Source organism: Lutjanus erythropterus, chromosome 9 (genome assembly GCF_056507025.1).
Source record: "Lutjanus erythropterus isolate fLutEry1 chromosome 9, fLutEry1.hap2, whole genome shotgun sequence".
NCBI classification, from domain to species: Eukaryota; Metazoa; Chordata; class Actinopteri; order Lutjaniformes; family Lutjanidae; genus Lutjanus; species Lutjanus erythropterus.
Window position 1 is genome coordinate 3548655 of NC_139325.1, and position 21257 is coordinate 3569911.

A 21257-nucleotide genomic window follows, 5' to 3' on the forward strand; every position below is an offset into this window, starting at 1 on the left:
TATGAGTTTGAGAATTGGTTAAATCATAAACACTGTATGCAGTGCACCTTGGTTGCACCAACAAGGGTTCATTTCATTAAATCATGGTTCAACTTTATGTTGCACCAAATTCCTTAATTAGTTTAAGAAAGTTTATATTTAAACATCTTTTAAAATCTCACTTTTTACTCTGAACCTACATTAAATTAAATTCTGCTTTGCCAAGCTCATACTGGAGGAGGTTTAACCTTTAAAATGGCTTTTTCTTTTTTTAGATGAATTAAAGTGAAGGCACAGCCCAACTAAGTTTTATGATGTGTCAATTATTTTTCTCACTCCAGTTGATCATTTGGGCCAAAGGTTTTTCTCAAAGGAGGAGAAGAGAGACAAATTTTTACTTTTTAGCTCTCTATCAAACAATGCAACATTAAGGAACTCAGAGCAGCCAAAAGTTAGTGGACATTCAGTGCCTCTGTGTGTGCAGTAAAGACAGAGATCCTCTGTGCAGCCTTGTGATGGCTCTTGATCATATGCAGAGCTGCAGGCAATTTGAAGGAAAGTTCCTCGTAAAGCAGAAATCATTTCACATGGCTGTAAGGAAATACTTGAGTTTCATCATAGAGGGCAGCTAGAGATACCAACAGCCAGCAGGGGGCACCAAACACACACTTTAGATGAGGAGGGAGCGCTGGATGTGTTTGGAAATCTTGTATCACACTTAAAGTGCACTTTTACATTAGTAAAACTATCAGAAATACAAAGTGGTCTGTCAGTGTTATTATTATTATTAAGCAGTCCTTTTATGTTATGTTATGTTATGTTTATGTAGCTGGTTGAGGTTGAGCCAGTTTACTGCTTCACATAATGGTAAAAAGCTACACAGCTTTTTTTTTTTTTTATAACCTGATCTTATGTTTTTTTGCATCAAAATCTGAAGAGTAACTTGGATTCTCACTTTGTCTGTGGAACAGGAGCAGGATCATTTCACCTTGGCCAAAATTTTTCACGAAAAAAAAAAAGATTCTGAGGTATTAAAGTTACTTTTTAGATATACAGTATTTTTCATCTGTTGTTTAAAGTATAGATGACTGCAAATTTAAACTTACATCAATTTTACCTCATTGGTTAAAAATAAATATGATCAAACTATGTTAATGCAGGTGTTGCTGGCTAGCATGCAAGATTTTTATCATGGCTGCAAAAACAGGGTGACTGTTACGATTTCCCCCAAGTCACATGGCCCAACATAAGCACTAAACATATTCCACTAAATTTAATTGTAAAATTACTTTAAACACAATTCAAATAATTAAAATCTATGACCACTAAAATACACTTTCTTTTCTTTAAATACATAGGATGTTACATCCAAAGGAACTTATGTCCTGCAAAAAAATCTCATACCTCACCGATAATGTGATTACTTTGACATATGCTTGTATTTGAGATACAGTGGCTTAATGTGACTTACTTTGTATTAGAACTGTCCCATACCAAGGGTGCAATTGTAACACTCTGACTTAAATCAAATATTATAGTGAAAATATATCATTTGTATTAATAATTAGTGCACATATATATCTTCCTTAAATCAAAAGATGATTAATGTAATGAGTGCTGACGTTAGGCCCCTTCTGCTGCGACCAATTAGACCTGAATTCAGAAAAAATGAACTGTAGTCTGTGTTTAGATGCAAATTATCTTTGGATCCCATCAGAACTGTGCCATGAATTACACGTTTGTCAATTTAAAACAATTTAGAAGTCAAAAACAGTCTCAGTTTGTCAGAGGTTTGCCGAGATAAGATGATATAAGATAAGATGAGATTTACTTGATTAATGCAGTAAGTTCCCAGCCTGTATAAAAAGGCCCAATGCTGTTGCATTGTTCTGTCCCTTGTGTGTGAAGGCATTACATTCTGCTGCAGTCTTCTGCAGCTACAGAGAAGCAGCCTGCCGAACGGTGAGTACTCAGAGCAAAGACAATGAAAGGCTGTGAAAATGGTCAGAAGAAGATGCACAAATTGTACTAAAAGTTTGCAGTAAAAAGTAATTTAATGAAGCAATGATATGATGGAACAAAGATCTATGTAGGACAATCCCACATTAGACACAAACATCACTCAGGTATTTATAATCTGCATGATTACAAGTCAATCTATTGGATCAATCAGTGCAGCAACTGGGTAATACTGTCTGGTACTCTGATACTACTAATCCAGTATGAAATAATATATAAAAATATAGGAGGAGTGTAAAAAGAATATCACACCAAAACATGTTGAATGTAAATCACAAAAACTCACTAAATACAAAATCCAAGAAGGACACAATTATCACAGAAGCTATTACACAGAAAAATTATGAATTGAAATTAATAATATGTGGTAAAAAAAAAAAAAGTACACACTACAGTGGCAATGGGACAAAATTACCATTAATGCCAGCAAGAAAACAGATTAGGTAAAAGGTTCTGTAGACGGGCAGATCAGAGCCTGTCCAGTGAGCCAACATGCAGCAGCCTGATTCTGTCTGACCTGAATGGAACTGAACCTTACTTAGTATCATTGGGAACACCTGTGTTTATCCTACTACCTGATGTTAAAATGGCTGCTGTGAAAAAGGTCAATTGTCCCGCCGTTACAACTAGACAGCGAGAGAAATCAATCCCAGTTTGTGCAGCCTGCTCTGTTCTAATTACAGGACTCATCAATAAGTGAACACACCTGTATGGATGGAGCCCGGCTGTGTGTGTTTTAATATCTCAGCATTTACTAAACTGAGGACATGGTGTAAAAACATGAACAAGACAAGAACATAAATCACAACATTTTTACTATTTCAAGTCAAATGCAGAGGTTTTAATTTGCTGCCATAAAGGATTACAAGATGGCCTCAAGTATTTTTGTCTTTCAAATATTTATGTTGCAGTCTGTGCAAAAGAGGAAGAGCATGGGCAAAAAGTTTCTACACTCAACTTTTGAATAAAGAATGTTGACTTTAAATAACTGACTGTAAATAAGAGAATCAGTTGCCAAAATGTTTTAAGTTTTGAGGGATATTATTCTAAGTCATAGTAAGTCAATGTTTTTTGAGTTAAGGGTAATTAAGAGAGTTAATAAAGAGACAAATAATAATAATACTGAGTTTACTGAACATGAAAGATTCTTTTAATTTAAAGTTGTGTTAACTTTGTGCAATGAGAGGAGCAAATTAAAACTCTGGGTTGCATTTACTGAAAATTCTGCACTGTGTGCAATTATTGTTTGACTGTTTTTATTATGTTAGGCACCTGCATTTACTGTAGTCTGTATTGCACTTTAAATTTTATTTATTGCGTCTGCTTGTTATTTGTCGGACTACAGATGGAAATTAGCGTCTCGCTAAATCCAGTGCAACCATGTTTCCATTTCTTGTAAATGATCAATGTTATTGCACGCTGTCTTTTTATAAATCAAATCAACTAAACGTTTCTCAACCCTGGTCCTCAGAGACCCCTGCCCTGCATGTTTTAGAGGTGTGTTGAAGCAGGGAAACATCTAAAACACACAGGGCAGGGGTCCCTGAGGACCAGGGTACTACACTTGGAAATGGCTGAATCAATAATCATAATTTAACTGTATGTAAGCTCTGATAAGCTCCAGCTTTTGAGCTCATAAAGTCAAAAGAATTGTGGTAAGTAATTGCCTCAGTTTTTTGAGTGCTGCTAAAATCTTCATGGTTACACTGTAACAAACCACGTCCATTGAAATTGTACTTTGTTGGTGTTAATTCCCTCACAAAATTTGTGATTCATCAAATGACTTCAAACAACTAACAGTGGATCTGATGAGTATAGGCTCCTCTTGGGAACTGGCTGCTGTGCCTGGCTGGTAATCCAGCTCTGACTGCAGTCAAACATATTTGAATAAACAGAGTTTTAAAAAGGAAAAGAAAGTGGGTGTGGAGGTCAATGGACCATCCCTTCATACCTGAGATTATCATGTTGTTTATCTGTATTTACTGAGCCAAGAACAGTGTTGTGTGTTGTTAGAGATGAGAACCAAACATTCATTTCAGACACGTCGATTTTTTTTAATGATTAACTTACAATTTACAGCATTTTTAGGAAAGACGATATTTCCTCTACATTGCATTTAAATGCATTTCTCAAAAGCAATGGACATTTAGTGTGTGTGTGTGTATGTGTGTGTGTGTGTGTGTGTGTGTGTGTGAGAGAGAGAGAGAGAGAGAGAGAGAGAGAGAGAGAGAGATCATGTGATGAAGGAGTGAGCCTGTTCGCTGGGTTGTGATGTGAGACACACACACACACACACACACACACGGTGAAGGCAGTAATCACACAACAACCTCAACAACAACACACCGTCTCATGACCGCTGTTGCTGCCGAAACCTGAACGAGGCGTCGGGGGTCGAGCTGGGAAACAACCACCGGTATACTGGTGCTGGTGCTGCCCGCTTACTGCTGTTGGTGCCCCGGGGAGCAGAAGGGGAGGGAAGCATCAATGCCTCCAGGTCCCCTCTCACACATCGGCCTGGACCTGTTCTCATCATCGGGCCTCCTGCGCTGAGATAATGAAAGGATGGCCGAGCAGCGATGCGGGGACCACGGACGGCTGACGGATGCTGCCGCCGCCGCCGCAGCAGCAGCAGCGCCTCACCGGGATGAGCAGCAGCATCGCGGCGCGATGAGTTCAACGGAGGAAGCTGGAGCGGAGTGTCTGTCTCTGGGGGAGATACTGAGGCTTTATAACCAGCCCATCAATGAGGAGCAGGCTTGGGCGGTGTGTTACCAGTGCTGCAGGACGCTGGCGAAGGCGCACCGGGACAGGAGGCGCTCCTCCTCCGCCTCCGCCTGCGCCGCCGGAGCATCGTCAGCGGCGGCTCCGATGAGGATCTCCGGCCCTGGGGATGTTAGGATACAGAAGGACGGATCTGTGAGGGTGGAACACCAGGGCTGTGAAGGTAAAACATTATTCAAGAATGAGTGCGCCTAAAGCTAGTCCAATCTAGGCCAGGCCATCACTTCCATTTCAAATAATGGGGCTGAGGTGTTGTGATTGTCCTTATGTAAAAGATTTGAATTCTACGAAGGCAAAGTAGACTAAAAATCACACCAACGCGTGTGTATAATCACCAGCATGGGAGTATTTTAGTGGTACCACAGAGTAATAATGTCACTATGAATAACATGTGAAGGCCTATGTTTACAGCTGCACATGTGGATGGTGTTTTTACTGATCAGCTGATTGATTTGCTCCTAATCTGCAGCAGGATAACAACAGTCAGAGAGTTCAGGCTCCATTACACATGACCATAAACAAAGAAATACCATCAGAGACCCCTGCTGCTAGTGTTTTCACTGATTTTCACTATTTCCTCCTCACTGAAGGCACGTGTGTGTGCGCATCATGTGGTCTCATGTCTTATTAAAAAGCCTCTCAGCCTGTTTGCCACCTCATATCAGATCAGTGTGTTCATTCTGCTCCATCTGATTAGAGCATGTGATTACAGGCTGAAATGTGCAGGGCCACTGATGGGATCAAGGTGTTGATGCCCATTATGCGTGAGTTGGAAAAGAGGTCATGGAGTGATGGTTAAACCCCTCACACAGCTTGTATTATGGCTGAACAATTCATCAAAACATTATTGACATCACGTTATAGCCAAGTGCAATATCACAGTTTACGGTTGTGAATTGGCAAAAGTCTGACAATATGATGCATATCATGACACAGGGGTTGCTCTAATACCATTATTGGAAAATGCCTCTGATACAGTCTAAATTGCAACTTTGGGCATCAGTGAGTGCACAAATCTGTGCACGATCTGATACCACGTAATGATTTAGCCCCGAAATGGGACACTACTGGGAAGTAGCAGGGTCCCGTACACCAAATTATGTGGTCAGTGGAGTCATTTTTGGAGGAGCATGTGGTAAGCAGAAGGTCTTTGGAGTCTGTGACAGGAGGAGGATTAGATGGTGGATTTTGTATTTCCCAGTTAAGGTTTTTCCAGGAATTCCTGGTGTTTTAGTAGAGTTAAGGCAGACACTGCTAACCTGACTAAACTACTGACTGACTGACAATTTGTACTGTGGGTAGCTGGTTTAGTGTATATTGTACATAATCTATGTTATTCTGCAATTTACAGATGTTGTTAGAATTTATTCTGAACTTTGGGCTGGAAATGAGTTTGGATTGAACTGGACTCTATATTATATAAAGATATCATATACAGAACACACCATGGTATGATTAAATCTGAGTTTAAAGTTTACTTTTTATGTAATAAATAGATAACAAAACTTCTATCTTAAAATGAACTACTGCTACAGATCTTTACATGTATCATGATGCAGTATCCCAAAACGTAATATTGCGATACTCAAGTGTATCGATATTTTCTTAGACCTCAATCCAAATTGCAGGAGTGGCAATTTTTTTTTAAAAAAAGGCAACATATTTGTCACAACACATGGTTGTAAATGAAGCTCTATGGTGCCACAGAGCTGGAGCTGTCGTGGCTTACATATCCTGTTCTCCAGAGGCAAGGGAACATGCTTGTTTGGTATAGACCTCAGCAAACATCATCATCATCATCATCATCATCATTATTTATATGTATATATATATATGTATATATATGGATGTGGTATAATTGCTGGCATATTAACTCTTTGTAAAACATGAATAGCCTACATACAGCAAGTCAGTGCTGTAGAACATGACTTCGCAATCCTGGGCAAAGAAATACATGAGCTGCTGGGAGGTAGTAGCGTCCTATTTCGGTGGTATTGCATCGCTGCATAGACTCGCATGCTCACAGATACCAGTACCAGCATTTTTGGAGCGGTATCGGAGGCATTATTAGTATCGTTATTAGAGCAACCCTAAGTTCAGTCCCACCTTGCTTTAGCATGTCCCTGTTCTCATGGTCTCCATACCTGTGACATGGGAAACATTATTGATTACAGCTAGAATTAATGAGCTTCTATGAAAATAAAGAATTACAGTCCTGCTGATATTAGGACTGGGCGATATACTAATAAATATCTAGATATTTTTAGGCTATTCCAAGATACACAACATTGTACTATAAATACATACAATTCTCATATATTGCTGGTAGTGGATGATCTTATAGAATTTGATGCATTGCACTAGATTTAACTACCTAACTATATAAAGTAGGGCTGGGCAGTATGGACAAAAAATCAAATATCACTATTTTTGACCAAATACCTTGATATTGATACTGTAACAATATTGTAGGGATAACTATTGGTGCTTTCATAAAATACTGACACAATGAGACTTTTTATAGAACAGTCATAAATAATGTGGATGTAATGACTTTGTGGGTAAAGAAAAGCCAGAACAGTCTGGTAAGTTTAGAAAATTGCATCTCTTTATTGCAATATAGCCTTTAAAACCAGGAAAAGCCAACACTTATTAACTATATAATATCCAAAATCGATATCTAGTCTTGTAGCATGATATGCATATATTGTCCAGTTGTAGGTTCACTCCAGTACCTTGTATCAGCAGGCCTTTGTTCCCATGATTCTCATACCTTTGACATGGGAACTCTTGTTGATTACTGCTATAATTAATGTGCTGCTATAAAAACGAAATGTTACAGTCCTGCTGGTGTGACTGTTTCTGTTGCCAAGCTGAAAATATCCCAGAAATTGAGAGGAGACAGTGCTGGCAGCGAAGCGTGCCAAATTAAAAAATCACTGCAATATTCTGGAGATATCTCTTGAGGGATTTAAACTGTTTCTGTGGGACTTTGCAGCTCTTTTATAGCGACTTTATAGCCCTTAATGGTTACGTGTGTCTCACCTGGGAGAGAGCTCTAGTGTTCCTGTGATGTTTATCTCGTATCTCGAGTTACTAATCTTTTTTAACGAGGGATTAACCAGGATTGAAACCAAAACAAAGCAGATGACACCGCATGCCATGTGATGTGTGTGTCGCTACAGTCGATGGGTGTGTCCCTGAACGATAACACACATTTAAACCCAACATTACACAGTGTCATCAGACCGAGGCCTGGCATGTCCATCGTCCTCTGTAATCACATTAGCTGAGACAATGAAGTACATCACAGAGTGCAGGGCAGACTGTTTGAATGCCTGTCTATCTGTTTATTTATCTGTGTCTGTAATGGACGATACCTGAGGGATGTGCTCTTAACTCAACATACACACACAACACAGAACACTGCTGAGTCAATGTTACAGCCTTGGATTCAATAAATGCACCGAATGCTTCGTCTAATCAACTTTGAGGAGTGAATCTGAGAGGCACAGCTGCGATGATGATGCTGCTGGTTGTGGCCTGTAGCTCTATATGCTTAGAATGAATGGGCTATTTTTAGGAGCGTGGAAGCAACCATCTGAGAGGGGAGTCCAGGCTGTCCTGCCTCTGTTGCTCATGCAATGCCACATCATGCAAAATGCATTAAGAATATTTTTGACCATTGCAGCTTAGTTTCTTTTGTGGCATTTGTGTTTGCAGTACACGTAGATGATATGTTTTGGTTTTTTTAAATATTGCTTCAGTAAAATCAGTGCTGCTGTTTCACAGATTACAATCTTACTGTTTCTGTCACATCCAACAACAAATGTGCACAATATTATACACACCAGGGCTGAAGGATGTGCTAAAACAAATTATATTGCGATTATTTTTGACAGATATTGCAAATATAACTTATGAATTATTGCATTTCATTTTCACTGAAGAAATCTAAAAATTATGATGATAATGATGATGATGATGTGATTTTTGCTGGAGTCTGTACCAAGGCTGGGTATCAGTACTCAATACCTTAGAGGTACTGTCAATCAATATCAAAACTCAGTATCAAGTCATATGGAAATGTCTCTAGTCAAACAATACTTCCATTCAATCCTTTTAGTACCCAGATAGGGCTGCAACTAATGACGATTTTCATTATCAATTAATCTGTTGATTATTTTCTTGAATAATCAGTTAGTTTTTAAGTCCTCAGATGTCTTGTTTTGCCCCAAACCAAAAGACATTCAGTTTACTGTTATAAAGAAGTAAAGAAATTGGAATATATTACATCTAAGAAGCTAAATTCAGAGAATTTAGACTTTTTTTTCTAAAAAAAAATATCAAAATGATTAACTGATTATCAAAATCATAGGTGATTAATTTAATAATCTCTTCATAATTGAGCTCTATATCCATATCTAGGAAAAAAAATATTATTTATATAGCTTTGCCAATCACAGCAAGGATTGAAAAAGGCATCGGATGAAGTACTCCATTGGTATCGGTATTACTTTATGGATACTGATAGTGGTGCTGGTATCATAATTTCTTAAATGATACTCAAGCATGTTCCCTTACATCAGGATAATATGATTTGTAGGCCGGGGAATCTCTGCAGCACCACAGAGCTTCATCTACGATTGTATGTTGTGACACATTTGATCTTTATCAAAAAAAGATGCAGCCTCTGCAGTCTGTATATTGAACTTGGTCGTGTTGTGATTTCAATCACATTTTGATTGATCAGCCCTAATACAGACATTGTCTTGTCATGAAGTACACAGATAAGCTGAGATGTATTATCCTATACAGATTTCTGTCCTTGAATCAGGCGCAACATGGGGATATGAAGATAAATATTATCCAGGATATAGTGAGATAAATGCTGCAGTCAGAGCTGCTTCTCAGTACCAGTACCTGTACTTTTTTGTTTGATGTACCCACATAGCAGCCACAATGTTCCAAGTGTGTTCATTTGAGTTGATTTTAAACTGGATGTTATTTCATTTTATTGGTGATATAAAAGTGGACATTGTAATAATATTTTTTCATACAAATGAATTGTCAGTGTTATTGTATAGTGTTTGTATTTGTACTACTACTAAGCTGGATATTTCAATCATTTATCTGTTACTTTTAGCTTGCTATTTCAACTGCTCATCCATTACATTGAGCCTAATTTTAGCTAAATATTTAAAATGAGCATTTTACAGAGGGAGCAGGCCCTCTTCCATAGAGTCCGCCATGTTGCCCTACCATGTTTCTACAGTAGGCTAGAAATTAAAACCAAATATTGACTCTAGATAGGGCCTTTCATGTGTTTTCCAGGTATGGTAGGTTCTCCTACATGCTTGGAAGGGGAGGGTGAGATGAGATGTTTGCAATCTCACTGCTACGCCACTAAATCCTACACAACGGTCCTTTAAGCATTAATCCATTACTTTTAGCTTTTTACAATTTATCCAATACCTTTAGCTACCTAATTCAGTTACTTATCAATTACCTTTAAATAACTATTTAATGGTACTCTGAACAGATTTGCATGTATTAGTCGCTTTGTATTGACAATGTTTGAACGGACTGTAACATAACTCAAGAAACAAGACCCTCTCTGACTTTCTTGGATGCTTATAACAGCGTAGGGCTGCACAATTAATCAGAGTCGCAATAAAATCACAATATGGCCAAGTGCACTATCCAAATCTGATCCAGAGTCAAATTGCATTTTTTTTGACAAAGGAAAAATGTGTGAGAAGACAGCATTATAACGAGGTACTGTAATGCCGTAGAGATGTCCTGGACTAAAAATCTTGTTCTCCAGATGACAGGAAACATGTTATTTCAGTGAACATGAAAATTATAATGCTGTATAATCCTGTAACAGCTGGGATTGATTTCAAAGTTAAAGACTTGAAATGTTTTTCCAGGGAAATCCAAAAGTTGTGACTTTTATGAGTATTACCGAGTATCTTGCCTCACTGCAGATCTCCTGCAGTGTGCAACACTAGCGCCCGCCACAACAGGCTTGTTTTAACTTCACTTACCTAGTCTACCAACATGTCGCCTGTCAATCACGTTCAGTTTTACATAGGATATTTCATGTCACTGTTTCGGCTGATGCCCAGGACAACACTTAACTATCCTTCTCCATCTGTATCTATCCATCTCTGTCTTTATTTGTTTGGCTTATTCATTACTTTTATCCAATGTTGTCTGATTTCTTGGAAAGCACAACACAATATTTGGGCTAATTATTAAATCTAGAAGTTATTTCTACTTCTCAAAATAGATGAACTACCTCACAATCTCTCCATGAGCCCACTCACAAATGCATAAGTACCCCTGGTTGTGACTCACTGCTGTATAGGCCCTTCCAAGTCATTTCGGGAGTGCTTTGCAAGTGTTTTGATTAGTGTACCCACACAAATGGTTTCAGTTTTCAGGGTAATGTACTGCTCTAATTTCCATTTTTTATCTGTGCTGTTCAATACCGGCTCTCTGTCCCTGATGCACAACTTTGATCAGACAAACTCATTCACCTAAATAATGAGATAAATCTTGAAGAAACACTCGTCTGCTGAAGGGACTTCAAGCTAAATCCAGACAAGGTTAGTGTTAGACCCTGCTGTCACTCAAAACCACGTCCACCTGGCATTCTTTTATTCAGCAGTTTATCTGGGGCACCTGACACTTTGTATTAGATCTGGATACATCATGAAAGCAGGACACTTTAAAAGGACAGTTCACCCCTAAATCAAAAATACACATTTTTTCTCCTGGCCTGTGGTGCTGTTTATCTATCTAGAATTTTTTGGTGTGAGTTGCAGAGTTTTGGAGATATCAGCTATAGAGATGTCAGTCCATGTCAGTGACTGTTTCTGGGATTGTTGCAGCCTAAAATGCCTGATGTCACGGCAGCTTTTCTAAACACTTGAAATGCATGTTGCAATGTTTTTAGGCATTTTTTGCAACAAATTGTGTGAGCAGCTTTACCAAAAAGGTTCAGGATTACAAAAACTCTAGATGACTAAGTGCACCTGGTGGGTATACCACAAAGGAAAAATATCTTTTTGGAGCAAGCAAAAAATGATAAAATATAAAAGTGCATAGAGCACTGATAAATGTCATGACTAGTAGAACTCACGGGAAGCTATGATGATTAGTCAGATTTGCAGAAAAGTTGCAGAGTTTGAACAAAATTGCAAGGCTGCACTGAATTTGTGTGAATTGTTGCGATGGCAACATCACATCTTCCTGGAGGGCTCTTCCTCAAATATAATGGGACTAAATGGCACTGGGTTTGTGGTGCTCAAAGCACCAAGACGATACATTTGAAATTTTTTTTTTAAACTTTCTTTTTATTGATTTTTTCCAATAGCAAAAACAGAACAAACATATAAATATACACACAACAAAGGTACAATAGACATGGTCATCCATAGCAAAATACAATGACATGTTAACAACGGGCTGGCAGACACCAGGCTGATGAATCATGTCTAGGGGCTAAGGCATCCATAGTTCTCCAGTCTCTCTCGGTCCACAGTGGCTCATGACCCAGGGGAAAAATACAGTAATAATAATAAAAATAAAAACAATCAAATAAAATAAAACTACAGATTTTTTCCACACAGAGTATGCAATTACCTCTCATCTATGTAATTCCTCCATTTTTTCCAGTATTGGTCACCTTTTTCAGTATTGTATCTCAGGGAAAATGTTAACCTTTCCATGTTATAGATTTCTATAACTCCTGTCCAGTCTGAAATTGTTGGACACTCCTTGTTCAGCCATTTCCTGGTTATTGCCTTTTTGCTACTAGCCAATAATATTTGTAATAGATATCTGTCTTGTTTATTTATCTCAGTTGGTATATTTCCCAAATATACAACACCGAAACTGACATCTGGCTGCAAATTGATTATTGAATTGATTGCTGCTATAACGTTTTCCCAATAAGGTGAAATTATGGGACATTCCCAGAATATGTGAAAATGGCCAGCTGACACATTACCACACCCTCTCCAACATCGTCCCTGAGCTGGGTTATTGGTCTGTAAACTTTTAATTCTGGGAGTTATAAAGAAACTTAGGGTATTTTTCCAAGTGAATTCCCTCCACAGATCTGAGCTAGAAGTAGTGGACATTGTCTTGCAAATATTTAACCAATCATCTTCAGATATCTGTATGTTAGCTTCTTTTTCCCACCTTGATTTAATATACATTGTGGAGAAACCTCTGTCCTTCTGTAAAGCTAAATAAATCCTGGAGATCAGTTTTCTGCTCAAATTTCCTTTATAGGCTTTAGCAAATATCTCTGTCAGGTTCATTCCTTCTTCTCCAATTGTTTTGATGTTTAGGGGTGAACTGTCCTTTTAAAGAACCTTGGTAAATATTTTTGTGTGATGCCTATGCTATACTACACTTTGATAAATCGATTTCATTTCATGCTGGTACCTCCCCCAGTGTTATAGTATCATTAAGAAAGCACATTCAATTATCTGCACACACACACACAGACACACACACACACACTCACAGACACACATCACAATGCTTACTCTTCTTCTCCGTACAGCAGCAGTGTGGCATTCAAACCTGCTGATGCAAGTTACGGTCATGAGATGATGTCAGAGCTGTTGTGGCGTTGCATTACTGCGCGCTACAATACAAAACAGCCGTTTGTTCAGCGGGTCATCTGTTATCAGGCTGTCTGTTGGTGAAGTAAAAGCTGTAGCCTGCAGGCACATTAAAGTGGGTCTACTTCTTGAAGGAGTGCAGTCATGGCTTCTTGGGAGGAGTTTTCTCATCATCACTCACATGCTACTTAAACCATGAAGGTAATTAAAAATGAAACAGAGCTTTTATTAAAAGTGGTCGGGATTGCATAATAATAACTAGTGCTCAGGGACCTTTCGTTGAAATTGGTTTAATGAGGGAGAGAATACATGAGCATGGATACGTAAGTTAGTGTTAGAGTAAAGTGCTAGAATAAAGTGCGGGATTCAAAAGATGATACAAATCCCTACAGTTAAATTTCCAGCTTTTCCTTTAAACCTGCACTAGGAACATGAGTATTTAAAAGATAAGGCTGTGATGTTCTGTATTTTTCTTACAGTCTATTAAATTCCATGAACTAAAACCAACCAGGGCTCTGGACAGACTTTTTTCATGACCATCCTGGAACCATCCTGAAAAACAAGTTTAACGGCCCCGAAGTGACCGTAAATCTGATTAGTTTTTGGTGCCATAATAAAACACAATCAAAATGTCAGGGATGTAATATCATTTATTTATATATTTTGAGCTAACTGCCATTTTTTATTGTGCTATATTTGCAATCTGCTATCTCATCTCACACAATACACGTCACCAACACTAACATCACTGACCCCTGTAATGTTGTCTAACCTGAATCGTTTCATCCAGCTTTTATCAACCGTGCAGCAAAAGAACAAGCAAGACCCATTGTTTGTGACTACATTCCAGTATTAAACACACAGGCATCGTAGCTTCAGCGGCTAACGTTAGCTTGTGAAGGGACAAGTCATAATGTCACATAGGCAACTTGGTGTCTTTCAAATTATGCATATCTCTACAGCTGAATACTTAAGCAGTTTTATGACAAGCTGTAAGTTTCTTAACTTGTTAAGTTATCTTTTAAATTGACAAACATCATCTGTGTAATCTGTGGAACAATCGAAACGGGATCTTTGTTCATATTTTTTCCGAAGTAAGGTCCCATGCTGGTCCACCGGAAGGGGAGGACTTCACCTTGATGCTCATGTTCCCCTCAGTCCTGTTGTGTTTGGCTCTGTTAGCTATTAGATAAGCTGTAAGCTCTATTTAGCTTTGTTAGCCGTTAGCTTTATTAGCTCTACTAGCTGTTAGCCCTTTTAGCTGTGAGGTCTATTAGCTTTATTAGCTCTTAGTTTTATTAGCTCTTTTAGCTGTAAGCTAAGCTCTGTTAGCCCAACACACCCTGCTGCCCATCTCTCCTGCAGATTTGAACATGGATTAGTTTTTCACAAGGCAGCATTATCAGGGAAAAAATTGGGTGCATCCTCCGTTGATACCAGGTTTACTGATTCCATTCGGAACGTCCAAACCAATCACAGAATCACTCACACGGACAGGGTAGGGCCCGGCTAAAGTTGACTGTTTGTAGCTAGGCAGTGGTGGTAACTACAGTAACAGCATGAGAGGATGTGCTCTGATAGCAGTGGTTGCATACATACATATCATCTCAGAAGCCTCCTGGAGACGATTTCCGTTTATCCCAGACACATTTTATACCATCCATGGGATGATGGGACGTTGTTAGTTTCGAGCCCCGCCAACAATCAATTGATCCTACTGGCATGTACATTGTCCAAAAACTATTAATAGAAATGCATCAGTGAGCCACACTGTTACACAATTATTTTGAGTCAGTCCTACATTTACCATCCTCCCTTCTGGAGATACTCAATGTTGTTGGTTTTGTTCTTTTCTTGGGATTTATTGACAAATAAAAAATAGAATAAAATCGTATTTATGCTTCAGTTCATGTTATCATTTGTGGAAATGTTCTGTTGCTGATAAGTTGATTTTTGGAAAAACATCTTAAAAAAAAATACAACTACTACTTTGGGTAGGTTGATGAATCCATCTTCAAATTTTATCTGATAAATGTTATTATTTTTTATTTATTAGCTGTCATTTTACAAAAGTGGTCCCCGGGCAAACAAGTTAAGTGTCCCTGCCATAAGCTATTTGTGATTTTGTCTCATTATAAGTGTCTTTATTCCTTCCTGCAGCTTTTGAGTTCTCTTTATACTGTCTGTTCATAGATTCTGTCCAGTGATTACAGTGGACAATGTACATTTTACATGATATTTATTTGATATTTAGACACTGAACCATAAGTAATGCATGAGCTCTGATATTAATGAACAAAAGCATGATCACATGCACTCAACCTCTGTCAGCTGCACATACTGTACAGCATTTTGCACTGAAATGAAGAATGTTATGTATGCCATGTGTATATAAGATGCTTACATCTGCTTCTTATAACAAGACTGCTTTCTTGTTTCCCTGCAGGTAAATACAGCCCTTGCACAACAACAGAGGTGAGTAACTGCACTGCAGTTCTCTTGTAGTTCTTGTATTTCATCATCACATGCTTGCAGAGGTTCGAACAATATTATGGGGACATATTTACTCATGCACAGTATCAAAGTCTGTTTTTGATTTGCAACCCAGTTGCTGGATGGTAAAAAATAAACAATGTAGATGTTTAAAATAAGTATTTTAGTCACCTTAGTGGATTAGTCTGGGTGCAAGTAGTTTTGAAATACAGATTACAGGCTGTGTGTGGAAAGGTACCCGTCAGTCAATTATATGAAAGCCAATACGTGGTTGTACACAGAGAGACAACCTAATGGCAGGCTTAACCACAATCACAGCATTATTTCCTTTTTAAATATTTACCCTGCTCTGCTGGTTACATTAGCTAGTTAGAGTAAAAGAGGGGCCGGCCAGTCACAACATTAGAGATTGCATTAAGATTAGAGTGGGCACTTTTCAGGATTATTTCAAGTGCAACCAGTGTCAGCTAGTGCTGTGGTTGAAACTGTCATAAGCCATGGGTGTGTGATGTGTTAATTCTCATGCCTGCAATGCAGCTGCTGCAGCTCCACTGCTGCTTAAACTAATACCTTTAATAAATAAAACTACAGCAATTCAAGTGCATTTTTATCATTAGGCAATTTGTTTCACTGTAAGCTTTAAACTCAGTATTACACATATAAATTCAAGGCAAAAAAATCATCATGCAGGTGTTGATGGTTGATGCTAACATGTTACTGTCATTGGACCAGTGGACAGAGGGTAATACCTTGAAGAAATAGTTTCATATTTCTCTCTTGGCTGAGAGCTGATGAAAAGAGATAAAAAAAGATTAAAAGATCAACACCACTCATGTAAGTATATGATGTATCAAGCTCAAGTCAGAGAGCAATAAGCTTAGCTTAGCATTAGGTCTGTCAACAAGGGGAAACAGCTAGTCTGGTTTCTTCAAAAATGAGTTCCTCTAAAGCTCGCTAAAATTGTTTTTACAGCAAGTAGTGGGTTTTTAAAAATCCCAAAAATAGGTGATTGACTTCTTTCCCATTCGTTTGGGAAGTTTGCCTTAAGTTTTTTTCCTGATGTATCATCTTCGACATCAAGAACACACCACAAAGCCGAGACTCAACTCATGACTGTGCTGAAGACCAGAGTTTTAAAAGTGTCTGTGTTCAGCTCTCAGTACTTTTGCAGCTTCTGACTGAATCTCTGTGGTTTGAAGTTTAGTTTCTGTTTGTACATTTAGGTATCTGTTTTATTTTACTGTCTCATGTTCACTGTCAGCTGTGTGTCTGAAGCCTTGTTAAGTTACTACTGATGAAAATCCAATATTTCATTGTTTTTGTGCTTCACAATAAAAAATATAAATTTCAGGGGACTTTTATTGTGAAGAATTTACAGTAAATGAAAGAAAAGTGTGTCATCACTACAAAAACACACCTTCAAATGGGTGGCCCTGTTGTCGTGGAGAGGAATATCTCTGCTGAGCTGTATCGAGTCAAACTGAGTCAAGCCAAAACAGCACATAGGATGGAAAAGGGGCAAAAGAGTTGCATGGGTTACAGACAGAGGCAACAAACCTTCATTGCCTCTGCCAGAAAAGGGTTGAAAAGTTGCGCGTTTACCCTGGTGTCATGTTTCCATCACTGCTGATCAGAGCTTGAGTTGATAAATACCCATGATTACTGCAGAGGCATTTGACCTGGGAATGAATACTGTTTGTACTTTTTCCCTCTGAAAGCAAAAGCCAAATGTAAATGGGTGCTAGTCAGTTTTTTGTCAAGTGTAACATGCATCATTGCATGATACATGTTACTACTATTACAAGTCATGCTTGTCTGTTTGTGGCAAGATTAAACAAATGAGATATATAGTGTTAGAGCTTTTGAAATGCTTGTTTATTAACTCTGGAAAGAACCAGGCTAACGTTATGACCTGCTTACAGTCTTTATGCTAAGCTACGCTAATCATCTCCGACCTAGTGTCATATTTAACAAATGCTGGCTCCACACTACCGGAGTTCAAGCCGATTTCTCAGATTTAGCACGAAGAAATCTGGACCTCAAGTTGGTGATGATGTTTGGCCCAGATTGTCCAGCAGTGTGAGGGGTTTACAGATCATCAGGACTGCCATGATCATTTCAAACATGTTTGATATTTATGATAATTATGTCAGTACAGAGGAGAAAGAGAGGTGTTGCCAAGCAAGGGTAAACTCTAGCCCTTGCTGCTAACATTAGCTTGCATACGACTTAGAGCAGATAACAAAACTATTAAAATCTCACCTCCAAGCTGTGTTGACTGCGTCTCCCCAAATATTACTATGGCAAGTTGCTCCACTACATCCATCTTTATTGGTTACATCTGCTTCCACATGAAATTATGCAAGATCACATTCTTCATGATATCATGTGAGATCGTACACAGATAATCTTGATAATATATTATATGGTCTGTCATGTGCCATTATTTTCAAATCTTGTAGTGTGTGGGTGTTTGAGATCAGACACAAGACTATCTCTGAAGTTTATCCGATGTGTGTGGTTCCTAACAAATTTTGAAATCTGTTAGGATTTTAAAACTCCCGTAGTGTGGGGCCAGCCTTATAGACATCAGAGATGTATATTCTAATCTAAGTCTCTGCTAAAAAGTGAATATGCGTAATTGTTCAACTATTCTCTTACTAATTTTTGTTAGCTGCTAGTTGTACATTTTACAACAAGATATAAGACAAACGCTGTCAGTATGAAAGACCACTTGCTGGCCTCATGTGTCCAGTCTGTCTTCTGTCAGCTTGTGTCTTCGCTCAGTCATTTTCTCCACTCTAACACCCAGAGGCTCCCTGCTGGCTCCCCTGATTGACTGGTTAGAGATGTCACCCAGCAACGCCTCCTGTTTGATGACTGTTCGGGGAGCAGTTTCAGACCTAATTAAAGGGCTACGTAAAAATCATCCCTCCTCCACACACACACTCTCTGTGCTATCATCAGCTGCTGTTAATTGCTGTGATAATAGCTTGTGGAAATAGGTCTTACAGTACAGAGGGATTAGGTCTTGTGCGTTTGCCTTTCAGGAATATTTTGCTGCATGTTGTTGATGGAATAATTTCAGCCTGCAGAGAACTCTTTGACTAGTGGAATTCAAGGCTGATAAATGAATTTGGTCTGAATATTTTGTGTATGTTAGGTTGCACATTGACTCGGGAGTTCTTCCCAGTTCATTAGAGACAATGTGCAGGGGTTTTGAAGGGGCTCTGGAGCTAGATTGCTGCGTAATAGAGCTGAGAAAACAGATGGACAGCAAATAACTTGAGCACACACACTCAGTTCCCCCGTAGGAGCAGAGAATGGGAAACTGCATAGACAAATCCCTGCTAAGCAGCTTTGCACTAGAAATGAGTTCTCACAATACAGTGTGTTACACACTGGCTGACAAAACTACTGGCAAGTTGCTGGAGCTGCTTGATGCTTGACGGCATTAAATCCTGCAGCAGAGGCGCTCTGCTGCCATACAGTGTGGAATCAGCCCAAAGCGGGATGAACAGGAACACATGTGTAGTCAATGCTGACACACATTATCTGCACATGGCTTCAAACAGCGTGAACTCTAGCAAATGATGTGTCTGTGAATGTCAGATGATGCTGTTTTCCTCAGAGTCAGTGAGCCAAGTTCTGAGCACAGCGGGGTGCAGCATAATGCTCTTCTTGTACAATAATTGCTGCGGCTAAATTCACTGGAAAATTGCTAATTTTTGTTTGCAGTTTTGCATGCTAACTCTCAAATGTGACAATTGTTTTATTTAGATACACATTGCCTCCTTTTTACATGCTAGCTTTTGCAAGGAATTTGCTGGTGGCCCCTGCAGCCATACTAGCTCGACCCTCCTGGTCCCGTGATGCAGTGTAACGTCAGAAATTTGGGGATTATGCCTGGTCACATTCCCCTCTGTCAAAGTTTAACTGTGCATGCACCGTTCTCTCTTCATGTCTGAGCTTTGAAGTCTGAGAAGGGATTAGAGTTTAATGTCACATTCAGTGTTGAACATAAACAGAAAATTCAGTCAGGAGTTTGAAAGTGTGTGGCAGGAATAGGATAGTATGCTTATGTCTTCCACACATGCACATGGAAAAAGAGAAATAGCACATCCTGCATTCTTGAGAATTGAGACAAAACTGTATTTAAACGTTTTTTTGATTTTTACTTTTCAATTATGATGGAAAATATATTTTAAAAGATCAGACTCTTGGCTATAAGCCAATCTCCTCCTCATTATTTTGCTTGTTTTTTTTAACGTTGACGTCAGCTCCATCAAATGGAAAATCTGATGGAGTTGACATCTTACAGAGTTGACAAAATATGACAATGTTAATCAAAATACACATTTTAAAAACATAATTCTTATTTAGCTTTGATTTAGAAGGGCTACAGAGTTGACGTAATGGTGGAAATGCATCTGATAGCAAATTACTTCATGAATTTGTCAAAAAAATAGAAAGTTTACCAGTGCTTGACCAGTTTTCTTGCCTTTTTTAAACCAGGCGGTGAGTCAGGGATCTTTAGGATAAAGATAATCTTGTTTATGCCTGATTAAATCATGTTTTAGTAAAAATCTGACAGAGCTGAAGGAAATATTGGACACAACTTTAATGGGCCAACGTACTACATTCAGAGCTATTTTAACAACAAACAAAGATGATTATAATAGCAGATTTGTATGCCTATTTAATTAGTAGGTTTTGTTAGTTTTAGGTTCTGAACGCTTTTAACACATTTTTAAATTCTTCGAAGTTGTGTATTCTTGCCTGGGACAAAGGTGTTTCTGGAGAAGAATAAATTTTCACCAAAAAAATGAAATTAGAGTGTTGCTATTAATAATTATTTAAGTTTTTATGGTAGGACATTATTTGTCCCAATTCTCAAGAATGACAAGAGCTGCATAGAAGAGCGATAAAAACAAACATCAAAGGTGTAAAAATCTATGTGCTGCAGTTCAAGTGCTCTCTCTGTTCTGTATGTGAAGTTATGTGGGTTCCGCGATGTCTCAGTCATATGACAGTCAGAGGTCAAAGTCAGGCGCAGGAGTCTGAGAAAGGAATCTCCTCAGCGTTTGTTGGTGCCTTTGGGGAATAACTCACGCTTCTATCTGCGTCACGATGAATCGACATGCAGTATGACGCCTGTTTCTTATCATCATGGGAATATCTTTATATAAACAGGTTCAACAAGTGTACTGTCTGTCTTCATTATCCAGTCAGTTGTGTTCAACTTAAGACTAATGTAACTGGTTATGAACTGGACCAATTGATTCTGCCACTATGTAATCACATTAGGAGGTTTGTTAGATGACGAGTTAAGTATTC

The 21257-nt window shown here is 38.5% G+C and overlaps 1 protein-coding gene across 2 annotated transcripts in view; it reads left to right on the top strand.

Annotated features, from left to right (window-relative positions):
• Window positions 1-4281: 4281 nt before the first annotated feature.
• spire1b (spire-type actin nucleation factor 1b) overlaps window positions 4282-21257 on the top strand; it is a 60728-nt gene continuing 43752 nt past the window's right edge. Inside the window, exons 1-2 of one of the 2 annotated variants that reach the window (XM_084725960.1) lie at window positions 4282-4945; window positions 15874-15902. In XM_084725960.1, the coding sequence (XP_084582086.1) occupies window positions 4564-4945; window positions 15874-15902 (411 nt within the window). In that variant the 5' untranslated portion in view covers window positions 4282-4563. The remainder of the gene's footprint in view (window positions 4946-15873; window positions 15903-21257) is intronic. The other variant, XM_084725961.1, reaches the window with a different exon arrangement.